Source organism: Paralichthys olivaceus, chromosome 12 (assembly GCF_024713975.1).
Source record: "Paralichthys olivaceus isolate ysfri-2021 chromosome 12, ASM2471397v2, whole genome shotgun sequence".
Classification (NCBI taxonomy): domain Eukaryota; kingdom Metazoa; phylum Chordata; class Actinopteri; order Pleuronectiformes; family Paralichthyidae; genus Paralichthys; species Paralichthys olivaceus.
The window spans coordinates 11304288-11320242 of NC_091104.1; the positions used below are offsets into that span (position 1 = coordinate 11304288).

General features: G+C 42.0%; 1 protein-coding gene across 5 annotated transcripts; it reads right to left on the reverse strand.

Moving 5' to 3' along the window:
- Window positions 1–56: 56 nt before the first annotated feature.
- ptpn21 (protein tyrosine phosphatase non-receptor type 21) lies at window positions 57–15795 on the reverse strand. Of its 5 annotated transcripts, XM_069535247.1 has the most exons (21): window positions 15654–15750; window positions 15479–15511; window positions 14601–14899; window positions 13192–13361; window positions 12690–12787; window positions 11039–11106; window positions 10863–10933; window positions 10442–10529; window positions 10214–10302; window positions 9593–9680; window positions 8722–8801; window positions 8456–8563; window positions 7829–7889; window positions 7607–7688; window positions 5921–7452; window positions 4645–4785; window positions 3537–3752; window positions 3054–3182; window positions 2731–2965; window positions 2289–2449; window positions 57–1836 (listed from the first exon to the last, which is right to left on the reverse strand). In XM_069535247.1, the coding sequence occupies exons 3-21, from the start codon at window positions 14778–14780 to the stop codon at window positions 1708–1710; spliced, it is 3726 nt and encodes a 1241-aa protein (XP_069391348.1). In that variant the 5' UTR covers window positions 14781–14899; window positions 15479–15511; window positions 15654–15750; the 3' UTR covers window positions 57–1707. The 5 variants fall into 5 exon arrangements, with proteins under 5 accessions (XP_069391348.1, XP_019953649.1, XP_019953648.1 ...); XM_020098090.2 differs by lacking the exon at window positions 15479–15511 and having other exon boundaries at window positions 15654–15795; XM_020098089.2 differs by lacking the exon at window positions 15654–15750 and having other exon boundaries at window positions 15479–15622.
- Window positions 15796–15955: the final 160 nt, after the last annotated feature.

Consider the following 15955-nt stretch of genomic DNA (forward strand, 5'->3'; position numbering starts at 1 on the left):
GTGGCTCATTCCTGCCACATGGTGGCACAACAGACTCACAAACTGAGCAACAGACGGATTTTTCCAAATATTTATTCTTGGCTGTAAAGATTTTCTACGCTTTGTTTTTTTCCAATTGTTCTTCAATAGATACAGTTTATACAGAGTTTGTACAATAACCAATATTCATTAAAGCAGAATTTTACATTATGAACAACAGACCTGTACAGTTACACCTTGGCCACAGAGATCTTTCTTTTTCAATTTCCAAACTAAGACTCAAGCAGTTTCTGAAAACCACAAACAAAAAAAATCTCAAGCAATTAAAAAAAACCAATATATGGATCTGGAAACATCACTGCCTGTGTATCTTTGTCAACAAAAATATCAGGGTAAGAAAAATGAGCGACAATCTCTTCACTTTGGCCACAATATAAATTTAGCTGATTGTAAATCTGCGAATAATATCAAACCGATATAATTAACATGATTTCACTTAGTGTAAACTTTACATAGTTCCTGTACAGATTCACTTGATTTCTAAATGCTTCTCAGAGCAGCTGCAGGAAATAGACTGTGTCCAGTTGAGCGACACTGTGTGTTAGTGTTAAATACTCCAAGAGACATTTGTCACTGGATTGAAAACAAGAAAACACAGGAATACTGAGGCAGCAGGAAAACCAGGCACAGTGAATCCAACTGTTAAGATACCGCTGTTGGTTTTTAAAGCACTTCAAAATAAGAGCTCATCTGGACTCTGGGATCTAAATTGAATTCATGAATACGATCATTTGCAGACACGTTTCTCAAATGGAATCACTACAATGCAAAACGAGCAATAAATGACACTGAGGGGAAAAGTGTCTACATTTCCTTCATATTATGCAAAAATATACAGCATGTTCAGCTCAGCAGATATTCAGGCACTTCATCCTTCAAATACAGAACTACGAGTGGACTTTTTAAAAACGCTCCATCATGAAACAGTCAAAATAAAATTACTTTTCCAGTTTTAGTCTCAGCCCGAAAACACAAATCTGCTGCAGCTGTGCGACGCGTCTCTACTTGCCAACATACCTGTCTTTATTTCCGCAGGTGGTTTGTAACGGGGGAACAGATGTTTCACACAGACGAGGGAAAAAAATGCACTCGACCGTTTCGGGTGCAGACGCCTCGATGTGTAACTGCATCTTTGAACTGTCGGCTCCGAAATCAAACCCTAAGCAGAAAGTGTTCACTTCATCAATAAGGAAAAGTCCTTCATGATCACAATCAATAGTAACAGCAAACCAAAACATTTAAAAAGTGTCCTCAGACAAAATTCAATCAACTGTTTTCAGTACACATCTATAATAAAGATCATTTTTTTAATGCAGCTTAACATTGGTTCAATATGTACAGCGACGTACTACAAAAGTGCTCGGGCTTTATTAAGCGATAATGTTTGTAAAAAATAAAATAACACTGTTTAGAGGCAGGTTTTCTTCCTTCATGCTCCTTCATGTGGCATCGCGTCTTTTATGTTGTGTAACTACACATCAATACTTCAGCCAGTTTAATACTTGGCCAAGTCAGGCTCCACCACACACGGCTGCTACACTGAAGCAGGTTTCTACAGCTACATCATCATCACTGTGCAGTTTGGCATAAACCTGGAAAACAACTTCCACCCTGAAATCGCCTCTCGATGACGGCGCACGTCGACGGGGACCGGACAGACGCCTGCGCTCAGATCAGCCGAGAGTTGCGGAGGTACTGGATGAGGACCTTGTAGATGAAGTTGTACTGAGACAGAGTCTGAACCATCATCATCCTCTGAGTGCGCAGCTTCCACAAGATCTCGGGGACGTTCAGGGGCTGAAACAGACAAGACAGAATATGTCTGTGAGAGCGTTGATCTAAAAACACTGATGGAGAAGAAAACAAGAAAATAAACGTGGTCGTTGCTTAGAAACACTAAACAACGTTTTAAGATGAAAGAGCGTTCGAGTTGCAGAATTACTTTAACTTCCTCATAATTGAAAAGTTGAAGTCCCGAAATAACCTTAAAACGCTCTCTCTCAAACTACAGGCCCAGACAGAAGCTAACCACAGTATTTCCAAACGCTAAGCTGAGTGAACTTTAGGTCTACTGCACTTTATCAAGTCTATATCGGGTCTTGTTTGTAGTTTAATTACAGCAAATTAATATCTGTATCAACAACACAGAGACATTATAAAATACGAACAAGTCTCTCAAGAAAAAAAAAGATAACTTGAGCGTGAACACCCTGTTTTTAATACTGTATTCTTCAAAGTGAGGTCGTTACCTCGTTGTGCTCCAGACAGGCGATCATGATCTCAGACAGGATGACCACTCCAGTGCGTCCCACTCCGGCGCTGCAGTGGACCAGTACAGGTAGGTTTGTGTTCTTTGGGTCACTGATGCTGTTGGTGTGTCTCCTCACAGACTGGATCTCCTCCAGGTATGCTGGGAAAGCACGAGAATATTCACTTAAGACTTGTTAACCTCAACCAGACCTGTTTGTTCACCTGTTTGTAGATATTAGCAGTCCACACATTTCCATAAAGATCTCTGCATTATTTCTTGAGAAATTTCCAAAAATGTTGAAGAAATTTCAAAATCCTGGCTTCACCTCCTTCCACCAAGTTTCAAGAAAATCAGTGAAGTTGTTTTTACATATTCCTGCTAAATAACATTCACAGAAGAGAACAAGGTCCTCGGGGTCATGACTCTAAAGATTCACTCACTGAGAAAACCTTTGAAGTCCTCAGGACAGCCGTGATCGGGCCAGTCAGTGTACTGCAGGTGCCAGACGGTCCTCTCTTGGCCCGTCAGGAGGTGTTTGATCTTAAGCCCCGTGGTGGCGTAGCAGCCGGACTCGGTGCGGAAGCGGGTGGTGATTTTGAAGCGGCCGTACGTCACCGTGTTGTGTCGCGTGCCCAGCCGCGGCCAGTACCGGAAGCTCTTTTCTCGGCCGCTCTCCTGCAGCGAGCGGGTGACAGAGGAAGGTCAGTCCGGGCTGTGATGACGACTTAAATGTTTGGAGCTGTAAATATGAAACGTAACACACCTCCTCAGCGGTGACCATTCCGATGATGGAGACGCCCTGCTCCCACACCATCTGCCAGAAGTCCTGACACGTGTTCGACATGGGACCCTGCGACGCGATGTAGCTCCATTCCTGTCCAGCGACTGTTATCTAATGAGACACAAGACGACTGGGTTTAAATTCATCTGTCGTTGGACCTCTTCAGTAACAACAGCAGAGAGTGGAAGTCATTCAGAATCTCAACGTCCAAAACAAGTGACATTTCTTCCTTTTCTTTTTTTAATTTAGAAGAACATGATAGAGATAAAAACTGACAGTAGGTGATAGTGGGGGGGGGGGGGGGTGATTAGGGGTAGGTCACAAGAAATCATATATTATTCATTAAGTTTATCCCAATTTTGAAATTCAAAGAATTAAATCAAACAAAACATTGATTTAGAGTAAAATCCTGTACATGTTGTTTGCGAAGAGATCAAAGTCTTGTTGCATCTCTGCACAACTTACTCTGATATGTGAAGCATTGATGTACCCCGTGTTGTTCTCTTTAGTGGGAACCAGCTCCACTCGGTTGCTGTCGTAAGGCAGGACGTCCTGGAAGCGGTTCTTGTCTCCGCTCTCAGGCAGCTGGGCGACGCTGTATTCGCCTCCTGGACGCTTTGGGATTTTCTCGTATTCTTTCAACAGCTCGCCCCTGTCCATGTGCTGCTCCAGCAATTTACACTGACACACACAAGAAAAGGAAAATGTAAATACATCGCTGTCATGCATAGTACGATCCTGAATACAGGAACAGCTTTAGTTGGTTTAATAAACTTGTGTTATGTGTAAGATGTCTGGTAACATTCCATAATCTTGAAGCAGCAGTGAATGATTCAGTCATTACGAGGAAGGAGTCTGACTATCTGACTGTACTTTTACTTTCCATTTCTGTAAAAATCTATCGCGGTTTGACGACATAGTTTCCTGTGAACTGTCTGCTTTAGATTAATCTGCTCCTCGACAAAAACAGCGTCTGTCACTTTTTAAACTGTAAATATAACGAGATGAGATTTTTAATTATCATCGGAGTTCTGAGGATGTTTGATTTGCAGTGGTGGAAGTTGTTGCACATGTAAATCAACAGGAGAATTCATACAATAATTAAAGAACAATGCAAACCACTGCCTCACACGGCAGTGGTTTGCATTGTTGTAGGCAGAAGTAGTGAACTATGAGTTAGAAATAATCTGAGTATATTAAAAGTAAATTACTTGCATGTGTGAGACATTTAGTACTGTGTTCTCATTTGCTCTCACTAAGTCATGACCATTAGCTACAGAGGTCATTTATTAAAGTGTCAGGAATTTATGTTGACACAGTCATGGTCAATAATGCTGAGCAGGTGAGTCGTATGTTTACAAAGCAGCAGCTAACAGGTGGAACCAAAAACCAACAAAACAAGCAGCTCCTGGAAATGAGCTTTTTCTCAACAACACATGCTATGATGATAAATCTCACATTATCTCATTGTTTTTCTGTGTATCAACTCAACATTACAATTATTGTTATCCTTGCTTAAAAACCTACGTCTTTTAAGAACAAATCACTGGCAACATCAAAGGCTCGGCCCTACCCTCTCGTCATTGGAGGCTCGTTCTGGGTCGTCCTTGGTCTCGTCAAACATCGGCTGCCTGGACACCGACAGGCCGTTGAGCTTCGCCACCTTCAGCGGGCCCATCTTCTTCACCTCTGACCTCGCTCCTTTCTTCATGCCCTGGCGTGGCGACAGAGTGGAGACGGAGAAAAAGTGAAGATGAATGTGTGTGAATCTTAAAGAGGGAGAGGGATCAGGTAGAAGAGGGAAGAGACGGCACAGCAGAATGTTACCTATCCAGTTTGCAGAGGGAGTCGGGCGACATTCTTTCTATACGTGTCAAAGTGAGTCTGGTTATGTCAGACAATGCTGGCCACTGAAATGATGCCAAATGCTTTCTACATGCATACTCTTGTTATCTTGATATGAGGCACAGACATCATGTGACTGAGGGAAAAAAGTACATACAACTCACTTTGGAAGCAGATTTTTTTGCTTCTCTAGTATTAAAGTTCCTTTACACACCAAAGTAAAGCTAGAGTGTGAACGGATGTTGTGATCTGTCAGGAGTGAGTCACTGATAATTACTCAGACAGAAACTAACTAGCTGCAAGTCTTGCTTTCATGTGCATTCAAAGATAAACATGACACATTTGTAGAGGCCAGGCGTAACAAGATATCACAAAATGTTGAGTGTTTATTAGAGCTGGAATTAATATTTTATTAACTGATAATGAGATTAATCTGAATCTGATTCTGATTGTTCCACAAAAATATAAAACAGGTGAATTTTTTTTAAATATCTGTGAAGCTGGTCATACAAAATATTACACCTGAGGACATTACTTTGAAATCAGGGAAACTAATATGCATTTTTACTGCTTCTCAAGAAAATAGAAATATCCATAAATTTTTTCCATGTCAGTTTCAGCATAACTGCATTATGTGCACTATGTAAAAACCTTGCCACACACTGACTCTGCTGCACACGTCTCTCTCACTCTCTTGCTGACACACTCACACACATAAACAGTATCATCAGACATGTGTAAACTTAGACTGGGTCAAAACCACAGAATTTATAAACTTAGTGAGCAGCGCGATTGATAGACACAGAGAGGAGCAGTAAATTACTGACAAGAGCCTGTAAAACTGTAAAACATCAATAATTTACATTCCAAACATGCTCAGTACCACCCCCGCCTTTTGGCCAGGAAAAACCCTGAAAACCTAATGAATATATTAGGTGAAGTGGGTTAATTAAAAGAAACAACATTGTAGGATTTATTAATAGCAGATTAGGAACAAGACTCACCGCAGGGGGTAAACCTTCCACGGTTTTCTTCCCAGGAGGCACATCAGACACAGGCCTCTTCTTGAAGTCTGTTTTAGTCTTCTGCTTGGCCTGACCACTCAGGTCTCCCTCTGAAACCGAGGGCATGATCCTGGGCTGTCGTAATTCCGACAGCAGGTATAGAGGCTCGCTCTCCTGGATCAGGGGGTGAACCTTGTACGTCAAGGAGCCAGTTACGGAGGGGTCGAGGGAGGAGCCTATCGGATACGCAGGAGGAGGCTCCATGGGAGTCTGTTGCTGAAGCGGCAGAGAGGAAAGAGATGTGAGGCTGTGATGCTGTTGGGGCGCCTGCTGCTCAGGAACAATGGCTGCGATTGCGTCCTGAGAAAGTGGAGTGTGACGGCCGCTGTCATCCTCAAACTCCTCTTCTTCACCGCTGCTGTGAACCAGCATGGTGGCATCTGAAAGGGACTTCTTGTGTCCATACTGCACGTCCTCCTTAATGTTGCCCCTGTCCTCTGTCTTTGTACGCTCTAAGAACACATTGAGCTGGGATCCCTGAGAGCGACCACCACACAAGACTGGAGGGGGCGTAGCAGCTTCAGCTGCCGAGGAAGACACAGTCCGTTCTTTGACCCTCATCCCCTCGAGACTATGAGCCAATCCAGCGATCTCTATGGAATTACGCTTCTGAGCTTGGTACGGGTGTCTGTGTGGGGGTCCGCTGAAAAGAGGCTCTGACACCTCCTGCAAAGAGTGAGCAACAGGCAGACTGTCCTCCTGGAAAGTCTGGACTGAGTGGTGCACACGCCTCGTGATGATGAGGTCCGGGTTGCTGCTGCTGACATACAGGTGACGCGACAGGTCAGGCGTGCTGTTTGCAGGCCGAGGGTGGGCATATGGGTAGGGGGGAGGTGGTCGGTACACTTGTGTTCTCATGATGTTGGGAGCTGGATACTCCTGGGCTTGTTGTAACTGGACATTAGTGAGCTCTGGGACACTGACCGCCCCCACTACAGGCCTCCTCTCAGTAGGGTAGGGATATGGAGAGGGGCTGTGAAAGCTGGAGCCCAGATGGAAAGGATAATGGTAGTGTTGGGCTGCTCCACCATGCTCCCCCCTTATCTCTGGCTGGCTGTAAACTAGAGGGTCTGGTCTGCTGTAGGCGTACGAGTTTCCAATGTTTAGGTTCCTCATTGAGTGGCTCTGCCGATGCTCTTGAGACAAAACCATCCCTCCTCCAACTCCTCGGTTCTTCTGACGCATCACTGTCTCGTAATCCGGGGTGGCACGGTAGGAAGGCGGGATGAGAGCGCTGTGGCGATGAGAGGGGACGTAGTCTGGCCTGGTGATATCACTGGTGATGGAGGGATTGGAGGACATGGGTGAGGGTTGAAGGTAGTGTTGAGGATTGGTTAGAGAGCTGGTGCTGTGGGCGCTGTAGACGCTGCCGTTACGTAAACGCCCTCCACTGCTGTATTCCAGAGGAGGGCAGTCCAGGCTGGTCTGAGAGTGGTAGTAGTAACCATTCTGACTGTTCATGTACAGGTTGTCTGTGAGAATAAGGACAGCCCCAGATGGGTACAGAATTATAATTACATAACAATTTTATTTTGCAAACCACAGAGCAAAAACACAAGTAACATCATGTTAGGACTTAAATCTTCTTCTGCACTTGCTGGAAGTTTCTTTTTATACAGTAATTACCTTGTGATGATGTGTAAGGCTCTGTGAAATGGCCATTGTAGTGCATTTGGGGAGGTGGCATCATGTAAGCCTGAGGCTTTGGCTGTAAATCAACAAGAGAGGAATTTAGTTACTGCTCATATAATTGAAATACTGCTCTGTAATTAAATACTACAGTACTTTGAACATACATCACAGGCTGGAATACATGCAAGAAACATACACAGTATACATGAACATTACCAGAGAGATTCTAGTCGAGGATCTCCGTCGAACTGGGTTAACAACTGTGGGCTGGGTTTGGCTGTTGGGAAAACAAATGTGGGTCAGAAAAGGTGACGAAACATAACCATACGACTACTGATACTTTTCCAATTTCTTACTGAGGAATATATATTTCTATATATAGAATATCTATATTACTTATTGCTGTTTAACTTTGGGACGCACACACAAACAACAAAGTAAAAATCGAATTTAATACACACAACTCTTCCCAAATTCACCATATAACATCTTTTCTGCAGTGCAAAAGCAAGCTCGTTGAACTGGAGATTAATTTTAATTTGCAATTAACAAAACCTGTTAAATTTTTGCATGTTAAATGTCGTCACATTTCAGACAGTATGCAACAAGAACTGAGGTTGGATCGCCTAAAAGTCAGAAAAGATGTGGATTAGGCTACACATTTAAAATATACATTTCTTTTACTTGGACAAAAGAGTCACTACATGTTTCTGTCCAAGGTTCATTTCAGACACATGGAGTTTGTTTGCTGTGGTCACTATTAGGAAGGGGAATGACAAAGGGATGGGTGTTGGCACCTGCTCGATAGGCATACTGTAGGCGGTGGCTGACTGTGTTGCTCACCCCTTATTAGAAGGCAGAGAGGGACGAGAGAGCATTGGAAAGCGAGGAAAAGATAGAGTGAGGATGGACTTCTGGGAGCCCTCAGAAGGCAGGGGGTCACACTCCTCTCTGAAGAAGAGAGGAGGAGAGGAGGATAGATGTGAAGTGAAGGCAACACCAAAGAAAAGAGGAGACACATGCATGAGACGACAAGGAACAAAGAAACAGGAACTAGGCTAGACGTGTTTAAAAGAAGAGGGGAAAAAAGGAAAACGAAAAACACTTACAGGCTACTCTTGTTAATCTTATAAAACTTGAGTCTGGCCAGACACATCCGGCAAACATATTTGGAGGTTTCCATGTCTTCCTACATGAAAAAAGAGAAACAGAAAATAATCAGATGGTGAAAGGATCAGTCTAGATGTGTTGTTTTAAAGTTTCTGCAGTTTTCAACAAGTTAAGACCACAACAAAATAAATTGAAGACCTATTCCATATGAAGGAATATCCTGTCACTTATAATTGAAGATAATCTGAAACAGCCGAGTACAGAACAGCCCTTAAAATCCCACATTATCTTTCAAACTACAGACGGAGACAGTAATTATTTAGTACTTTGTTTGACTGGGCTGTTTGTGGGCTAGTTGTTCCACATTGGTCTTGTTAGTAGTTTTATTAAAGCATGCTCATAAAATTCCAAACTATGGATGCTGCCAAAACATTTGTCATTTTAAAGCGTGACATAACATAATTAACATGATTAAGACCTACCTGTATATATTTAAGACCTAGCACACAATATGTTAACATATTTAAGACTTTACAAACGCCTAAAATTAAGATTAGAGTTTGTTTTTAAGGTTTATAGAGACCAGGTTGCCATTCAAGTGGCCTCAGACCTTTGGACCCCACTGTGCAAATAAAAGCATCTGTGTATTCCCTCCACTAATGGTATTTGACTTTATGACCCACTCATACTCAAACAACCCAAATTAAAGCCACTAACATGTACACACAAACACACAGGTGCTTTGTTAAGACTAGCTGATGATAATCTCCACCACAAAGGCCATCTCTTAGTATGCTAAATCCAATAAGAGATCGCTATGTCCCTGGGGATGGGGCGAGAGAAGAAGGTGTAATGGCAGCAGAGACTTACAGTCTGGAACTGAACACTCTCCTCTCTGTTGGCGAGCTCCAGAGCAAAGAAGGACCTGTTGTGACTCATGTTGTTAATTTCATTCCACCTACACAGCCAATTAAAACCCAGTGGCAAAGAGAGAGAGAGAGAAAGAGAGAAGAAAACAACACATGATGTCATGGTGGTCCAAAAGCCTCATGGCATTTTTGAAGAGACTTTCTGCTTTAACAATGTATAATAAAAACCCATACACATGTGTGAGTTAACCTGTCTGGGGCTTAAATGGTATGTACGGTTCAGCCCAGGCTAAGAATGTTACTTACTCACATGACTGACAAAAAACATCCCCACAATCCTTATCAGCTATGACTGTCTCCCTGACTCATTTCCTCTCAGGCTACGTTTGAGAGTGCATTAAGGAACATTACAGGAGACAAGCTCTACCAAGAATAGTTGTGAGCTTTACCACATAACTCAACCTACACTGACAAATCATCTGATTCAATGTAATTACTGCTGAGAGTCACAAGTTCGCAGACAAAGCTTTTATTCAATGCTTCATTCCAAGAAGTGGCTCATATAGCCTGACTGTCTAGCAAATGTTCAGACAAAGGTTCTCAAACTTGTTTCTAGATTTACCTGAATAAAAGAAGCGGCCTTCCGTTTTTGTGCTTGACAAAGATGCCGTCAAGGCAAGATCCAATGGTGACATCTGTGCCTGTGCTGTCCTGTTTAGATAAGAAGAAATGGACAATCACAGATGTTGTTTGGGTGAAAGAATCTAAAGCAGTAGTCGCAATACACAGTTACACTTCTTTTGAGGTCTGGGGCTGTTGGGAAGATACAGGGTGGATGTCGTAGACCTACCTTGGCTTGATAGCTCTCCTGGCCATAGCCCTCCATTTTCTCCACCTCCTGCATGTACAACATCTCTGCCTCTGGTGCAGACAAACCCCTGAAAAGGACAAAAATGACAAGAAAGACATTAAGAAACAAACAATTAAATTGTAGAAAATGTAAAGACATGGACCCAGACAAGTAAATCTGGCAAAAACAAAGTAGAAGTGTAGTTAAAACAGTGATAAAAACAGTGTGTAAAATTAATCACAGGACATCAAGTACTGTAAATCCTGAGAGAAACTTGGTTAATTTCAGATGATAAGCAGGTTTAACAGATTTCTTTCTTTCAGGAAGATGTAAAAATGCATGCTTTCCTGTGTAATATGTGAAACTGTCTGTTGATGAAAACCCAGGACAAGCAGACTGATGCTTTTAAAAACCTGCTCACCTGAAGGACTGATAAAGCAGAGCCACTTTCTGAGTGGCTTCTTCCAGCACTCGCTCATCCTGAATTGAGTCCTACAGAGACAGGATTGATATGATGTTGGTAAAAACATATATGAACAGAACAAGTCTGAAGAATTTTTCATTTCTTGGGTTGAACGTGCAACAGAAAGTACTCACAATGGGGAATAGCACAAACTTCTGGAGAAACTCCTGGGAGTCATATCGATTGAAGTCTCCAAAGTCAGCTGTGATAGTAAAGAAAGATACAGTAAGAGAGTTATTGCAGGACAACATACCTCACATTGAACAAGTAACAAGAATCAAAACTTCTGGGTATAATCCTGGACCATAAATGATCGTGGTCAAAACAGATTGATAAGATTGTTATCAAAAAGGGGAGAGGTGCCTCAGTTGTAATAAGAGTTTCAAAGGTTATGCCACAAAACATCATTAGACAAGTTCTGAATGCTTTAGTTCTGTCACAGCTTGATTACTGTTGCATGATTTGGTCCAGTGCATAAGTGAAAGAGATTCAAAATCTACATCGCTATAGTGAAGTTATAGAACTAATGTAATGGATATGCATGACAGTTTGAGTTGGCTGTTAGTCAGAGATTTATCGATGCCTTGTTGAATTTAGTAAGAAATATACTTGTGACATCTCGCAGTTTGTGAATGTGTAAGCGAATACTTAAGGTGGTTCTAATGGGGATCCAACTAAAGAAGAAAGAAAGATGACACTGCCTCTTGAATAAATCACATTAGATGTCCATTTCTGCTTTTAGTATACGACAAAATAGACAGTCAGGACATTCAGGAATTACAGAAGAGTGTCTGCCTTTTGGAAAGTGTGTGATGACCAGATGGACTAATTTTAGGAGAGGAGCGGCCAATTTGTTATGGAGGGGAATTGCTTCAGTGTCTGACAACGTAGAGATTCAAAACTGTCACAGCTCCAGGCTGCCTGCTGGCAAACACTCACAACTATCTCGAGTATCCCAGGCATCAGCCATGCTCAGTGGCTACAACTGCCCTTCACTCCAAAATATCTCAGACAGGGGCACAAAATAGGAACTACACAACTTTATTTACAGCACAAAATAACACACGAGTTTGCAAGACAATTTAGGCAATCACTAAATCCTAAGAGCATGTGCAAGAAGATTCATGGGGCTTTTTTATATGAGGCACATACAGAAGGTTGGTAATTTCAACATGGCTGCAACAGTAAGTGATCTGAGCAGCTCTGCTATGCAAACACCCAGGTCAGTAAGCTGCAGTGCCTGATATAACTTTGCCAGCAGGGTTTGAGATTCTTCTAGATGGGCAAGAGTGGGAGGATGTGTCAGGGCCATAGACGGTATATACAGGGCTGAAGCTCATGCAAGGGATGATCACACACTCTCTTACACACTATTACACACACACACACACACCTCTGTTTGAACTGAGGTTTATACTAATCTGTTCAGCAGCAAACAACCAAAACAAGACATTAAATGTAAAAAATAATAATTTTTCTCTTGCTCTGACGAAGAGGAAAAGGTGAACAACAGGCTTATTGCAGATTTTTAACAATCTTGCAAACATGAGTTAAATAAAAATCTTTAAAAAATTGCTAAATCCTTCTGTCCAGAAATCACTGAATATAATTACAGTACATTGTTTGTAGAAGTGAAGGGAGGTTTACTGTTTCAGCAGGTGTTTCCTCATTATTTATGGACTTGCGATTAATTATGTGTAACTTAGACCTACTTGTATTCACTGCAAAATGATTTACACCATGAAACACCACCCTAGTCCAACTAGTATTATACATTCACATTACCTTGCACTGCCAGGCTTGCTAAACGTACAGCTTGTTCGAGCAAGCATTGGATCCTGCCCTCCAGAACATCCTTCTTCAGCTGTAGGTAATACTGATATCTGTGGGGAAAGAGAGAGAGGTAGTTGAGTATAAAAGAAACAAGCAGCAAACAACCAAACATTATAACTTCATTTAGGTATGCTGAAACTATGAAATACCTTAAGATATACAGTATTTAAACCATTAAACTTGATGTGTCACTGTCTGCTTGGCTGGAAGTGGATGAGGAGAGAAACTGCAATGACACACTGTTATCTGGTTCTTTGGTTCTTTGGTGCATCTACATTGCTTTAGTCACCAGCTGATTTAGAGAAACATAAAATGCCTGATGTGGCTGCACAAAAGTTTGCTCTGCTCATACTCAAATTCATAACTTTTGACCGATTATCTTCAAAGTTCTTTTAACAAGCTAATGTGATTAGTGGCTTAGATAAGAAGCCTCGTGTCACTGGTGGAGCATCACCTTGTGATCTCCTGTTGCAGCTGGATGACGCTCGGTATGTAAAACACGACTCCAAAATAAACAGTGGGCTCCAGCCCATACTTGTCCAGCTGCTTTTTCAGCGGTTTCTCCAAGTCAATCCATCTCTGCAGGTTTTGCTTGTTGAAGTACCACAGACTGAAGTATGTTATCTATGAAACAAAGAAAGACAGCAAACACATTACACTGCAACCACACTGATCAAGGAAACTCTAGGTCTCTCTGGCAGAAACTTTTACATTTGGTCAATTCCATTCAACTAGAAGCAATGCCTACTTACCAAACACATATTCAACTTGTGCTTTTCTCTATAATAATATAACATATAATATTTACAACATACTTTAATGCAGACCTCAAACTCTTCTAGACTAGGCTGTTGGCACTCAGTCTTGTGACTGTCTGATCATCTCAAAATGAACACTGGTAAGAGAAGTAACCCCTGTGGGCTTAGACAATGTAGCTGAAAGAGATCTATTGTGATTTGCAGCCACGCTCAAACCAAAACTAGAAAATGAATTGTCAACGTAACTGTTGGCAAGTAGATACAACAGGTAGCATCAGTTTGCGACTGTGGGTAAACTTTGTGTAGACTTTACTCAACTAAGATAGTGATGTGAAATAATAATGACCCGGAACAGAGACAATTATTACATAGATTAGGGCATCTAATTTCTGTGAATGGAAATTGCCTACGATCCGATATAAAATGCGGTCCTCATTAGGATTTACCAACATCAGGCTGAGGCTGAATTAACAAATATTAATACACAAGCCTGCAATAAACAAGTGCAACTGTCAACTTGGTTGCATTGTTATTGAAAACAAATATCATTACTTATCATAATGAATCTCGCTCATAACAAAAGCTGCTAATTTCTTCTATGAAAGACTGGCGTTCCACAGACAGCACTGCTGACATCCAAAACAAACAAGAACTGCTGCATATTGCAAAAACTTCAAATGTTGGCGGAGGTCTGCCACTAGCACAACAAGCCACTGGAACAAATTCTTACGACACGTCTGCTGTATATTCAGCAGGTTCTACTATTGAACATACAACTAGGTATGAAAGTGCTAAACTTACATCTGTTTCAGTTCATCATGATTAATCTGTGTGATGAGTGAGTTTCATACATGGTATTACATAAAAACATAGAATAAGTCATTTAAAATTAATATTAAACTCTCACACACACACACACACACATATTACACAATGTGAAGAAACAATGATACACTGGTTATCTTGGTTTCTGTTATTCCAGGTAAGAATGTGTCAACAAGACAAAAAAAAGAACCTCTACAGCACCTTCTTACTAATGGGAAATCTGATAAAAATCTATACAGGGAACAATCAGCACATGTATTTGCAGAAGGAACATACATACCTCTCTTAACTCGAGTCTCTGGGCAACTGCCTCCAAACATTCCTGCCCAGTGCTCTCCACTGAAAGTGTAAACTCAACAAACTCTCCATTGAGCTGCTGGATCCGAGTGACAAGACAGCTCTTGCTTGAAACCGTATACCTTCTGGTCCTTTTGAGTTTTAGGCCAAATGGCAAGGGCATGTTTCACACTTCCCCCAGGAGGGGAGGGAGGTCTTCACTTGGTCCAGGAGAGATTATCCTCCTAGCTGTCCTCTCGAAACTTGCGTGAATGTTACCGGGTTCATCATCGACACACGGGTCTGAAAAAAAGACAAGACAAGACACGTCTCAAAACTGAGACAACAAACCAAAACAGGCGAGCGTGCAGTAATGGAGGAGGGGCAGCAAGATGTGGGAGAATCACAACAATCACAGCGACACACGCAGCATCTAGTAAACAAACCTGGTCTGTCACTTTAAAGTCATTCCATTGAATAGTGCATTTCAACTCACCACATTGATTTCATTAGATAGCAATTACACTCACTTGATCACATTTTAAAACCAATCAAGTGACTTTTGAGCAACTTCTATGATGATATCTAACTTGAGTAGAAGCTTTGCCAGCGATTTTTCTCCCAAGGTTGTGGTTTAAATAAACCCCCCATCCAGTGAATAGCCAGATCCAAACAGCAACCTGTTTGAATACGCAGCAGTCAAATCCCTGCCGTGCATCCACCACATTCATATCATTATCTGCCCTGTAACGTCTCTTGCTTTCGATGCCACGTCCACAGACTTCTGCACCAAAAGTTTAACACTCAACCGACAACCTTTGCAGCTTAATAAAACTATTACCTATAACTTAAATTAGCTTGGACGCTAGCGTGCTAACTTACGTTCCAGTGAGTAGACGACACCCTTGGGGGAAGCTGACGTCGCCGGTAAATATTTTGGAAAAGAAAAAAGAAAGAACCCTTCACGTTCCCGGATGTTAACTAGCAGCCCGGCCGGGGCTCCGTCCTCCAGGATTCCGCCATTAAGGTCAATAAATCTCCACTTTTAAATACACACCAGAGTTGAGAGGCGGCTCACTTGGCTGCGGTTAGTCTCTGGATCACAACGGACTATGCAGCCCCACGCCTCCCGCTGCTGCTCCGACAGTTCACTCCAGTTCCCGGCGTGGTTCGCTTCCTGGGATTGGAAGAGCAACAAGTGTATTCGGTCTACATCCGCGGCTCTATAGTTTTAGTATTCGTGCTTCAGCAGCTTTATTAACACGGACACTACCCCGGAATATGATTCAAATTGACTATGTATTAACACTGATGATTATCGTAACACTTTTTACTGGATTAGACGCTTGAAATATCCAT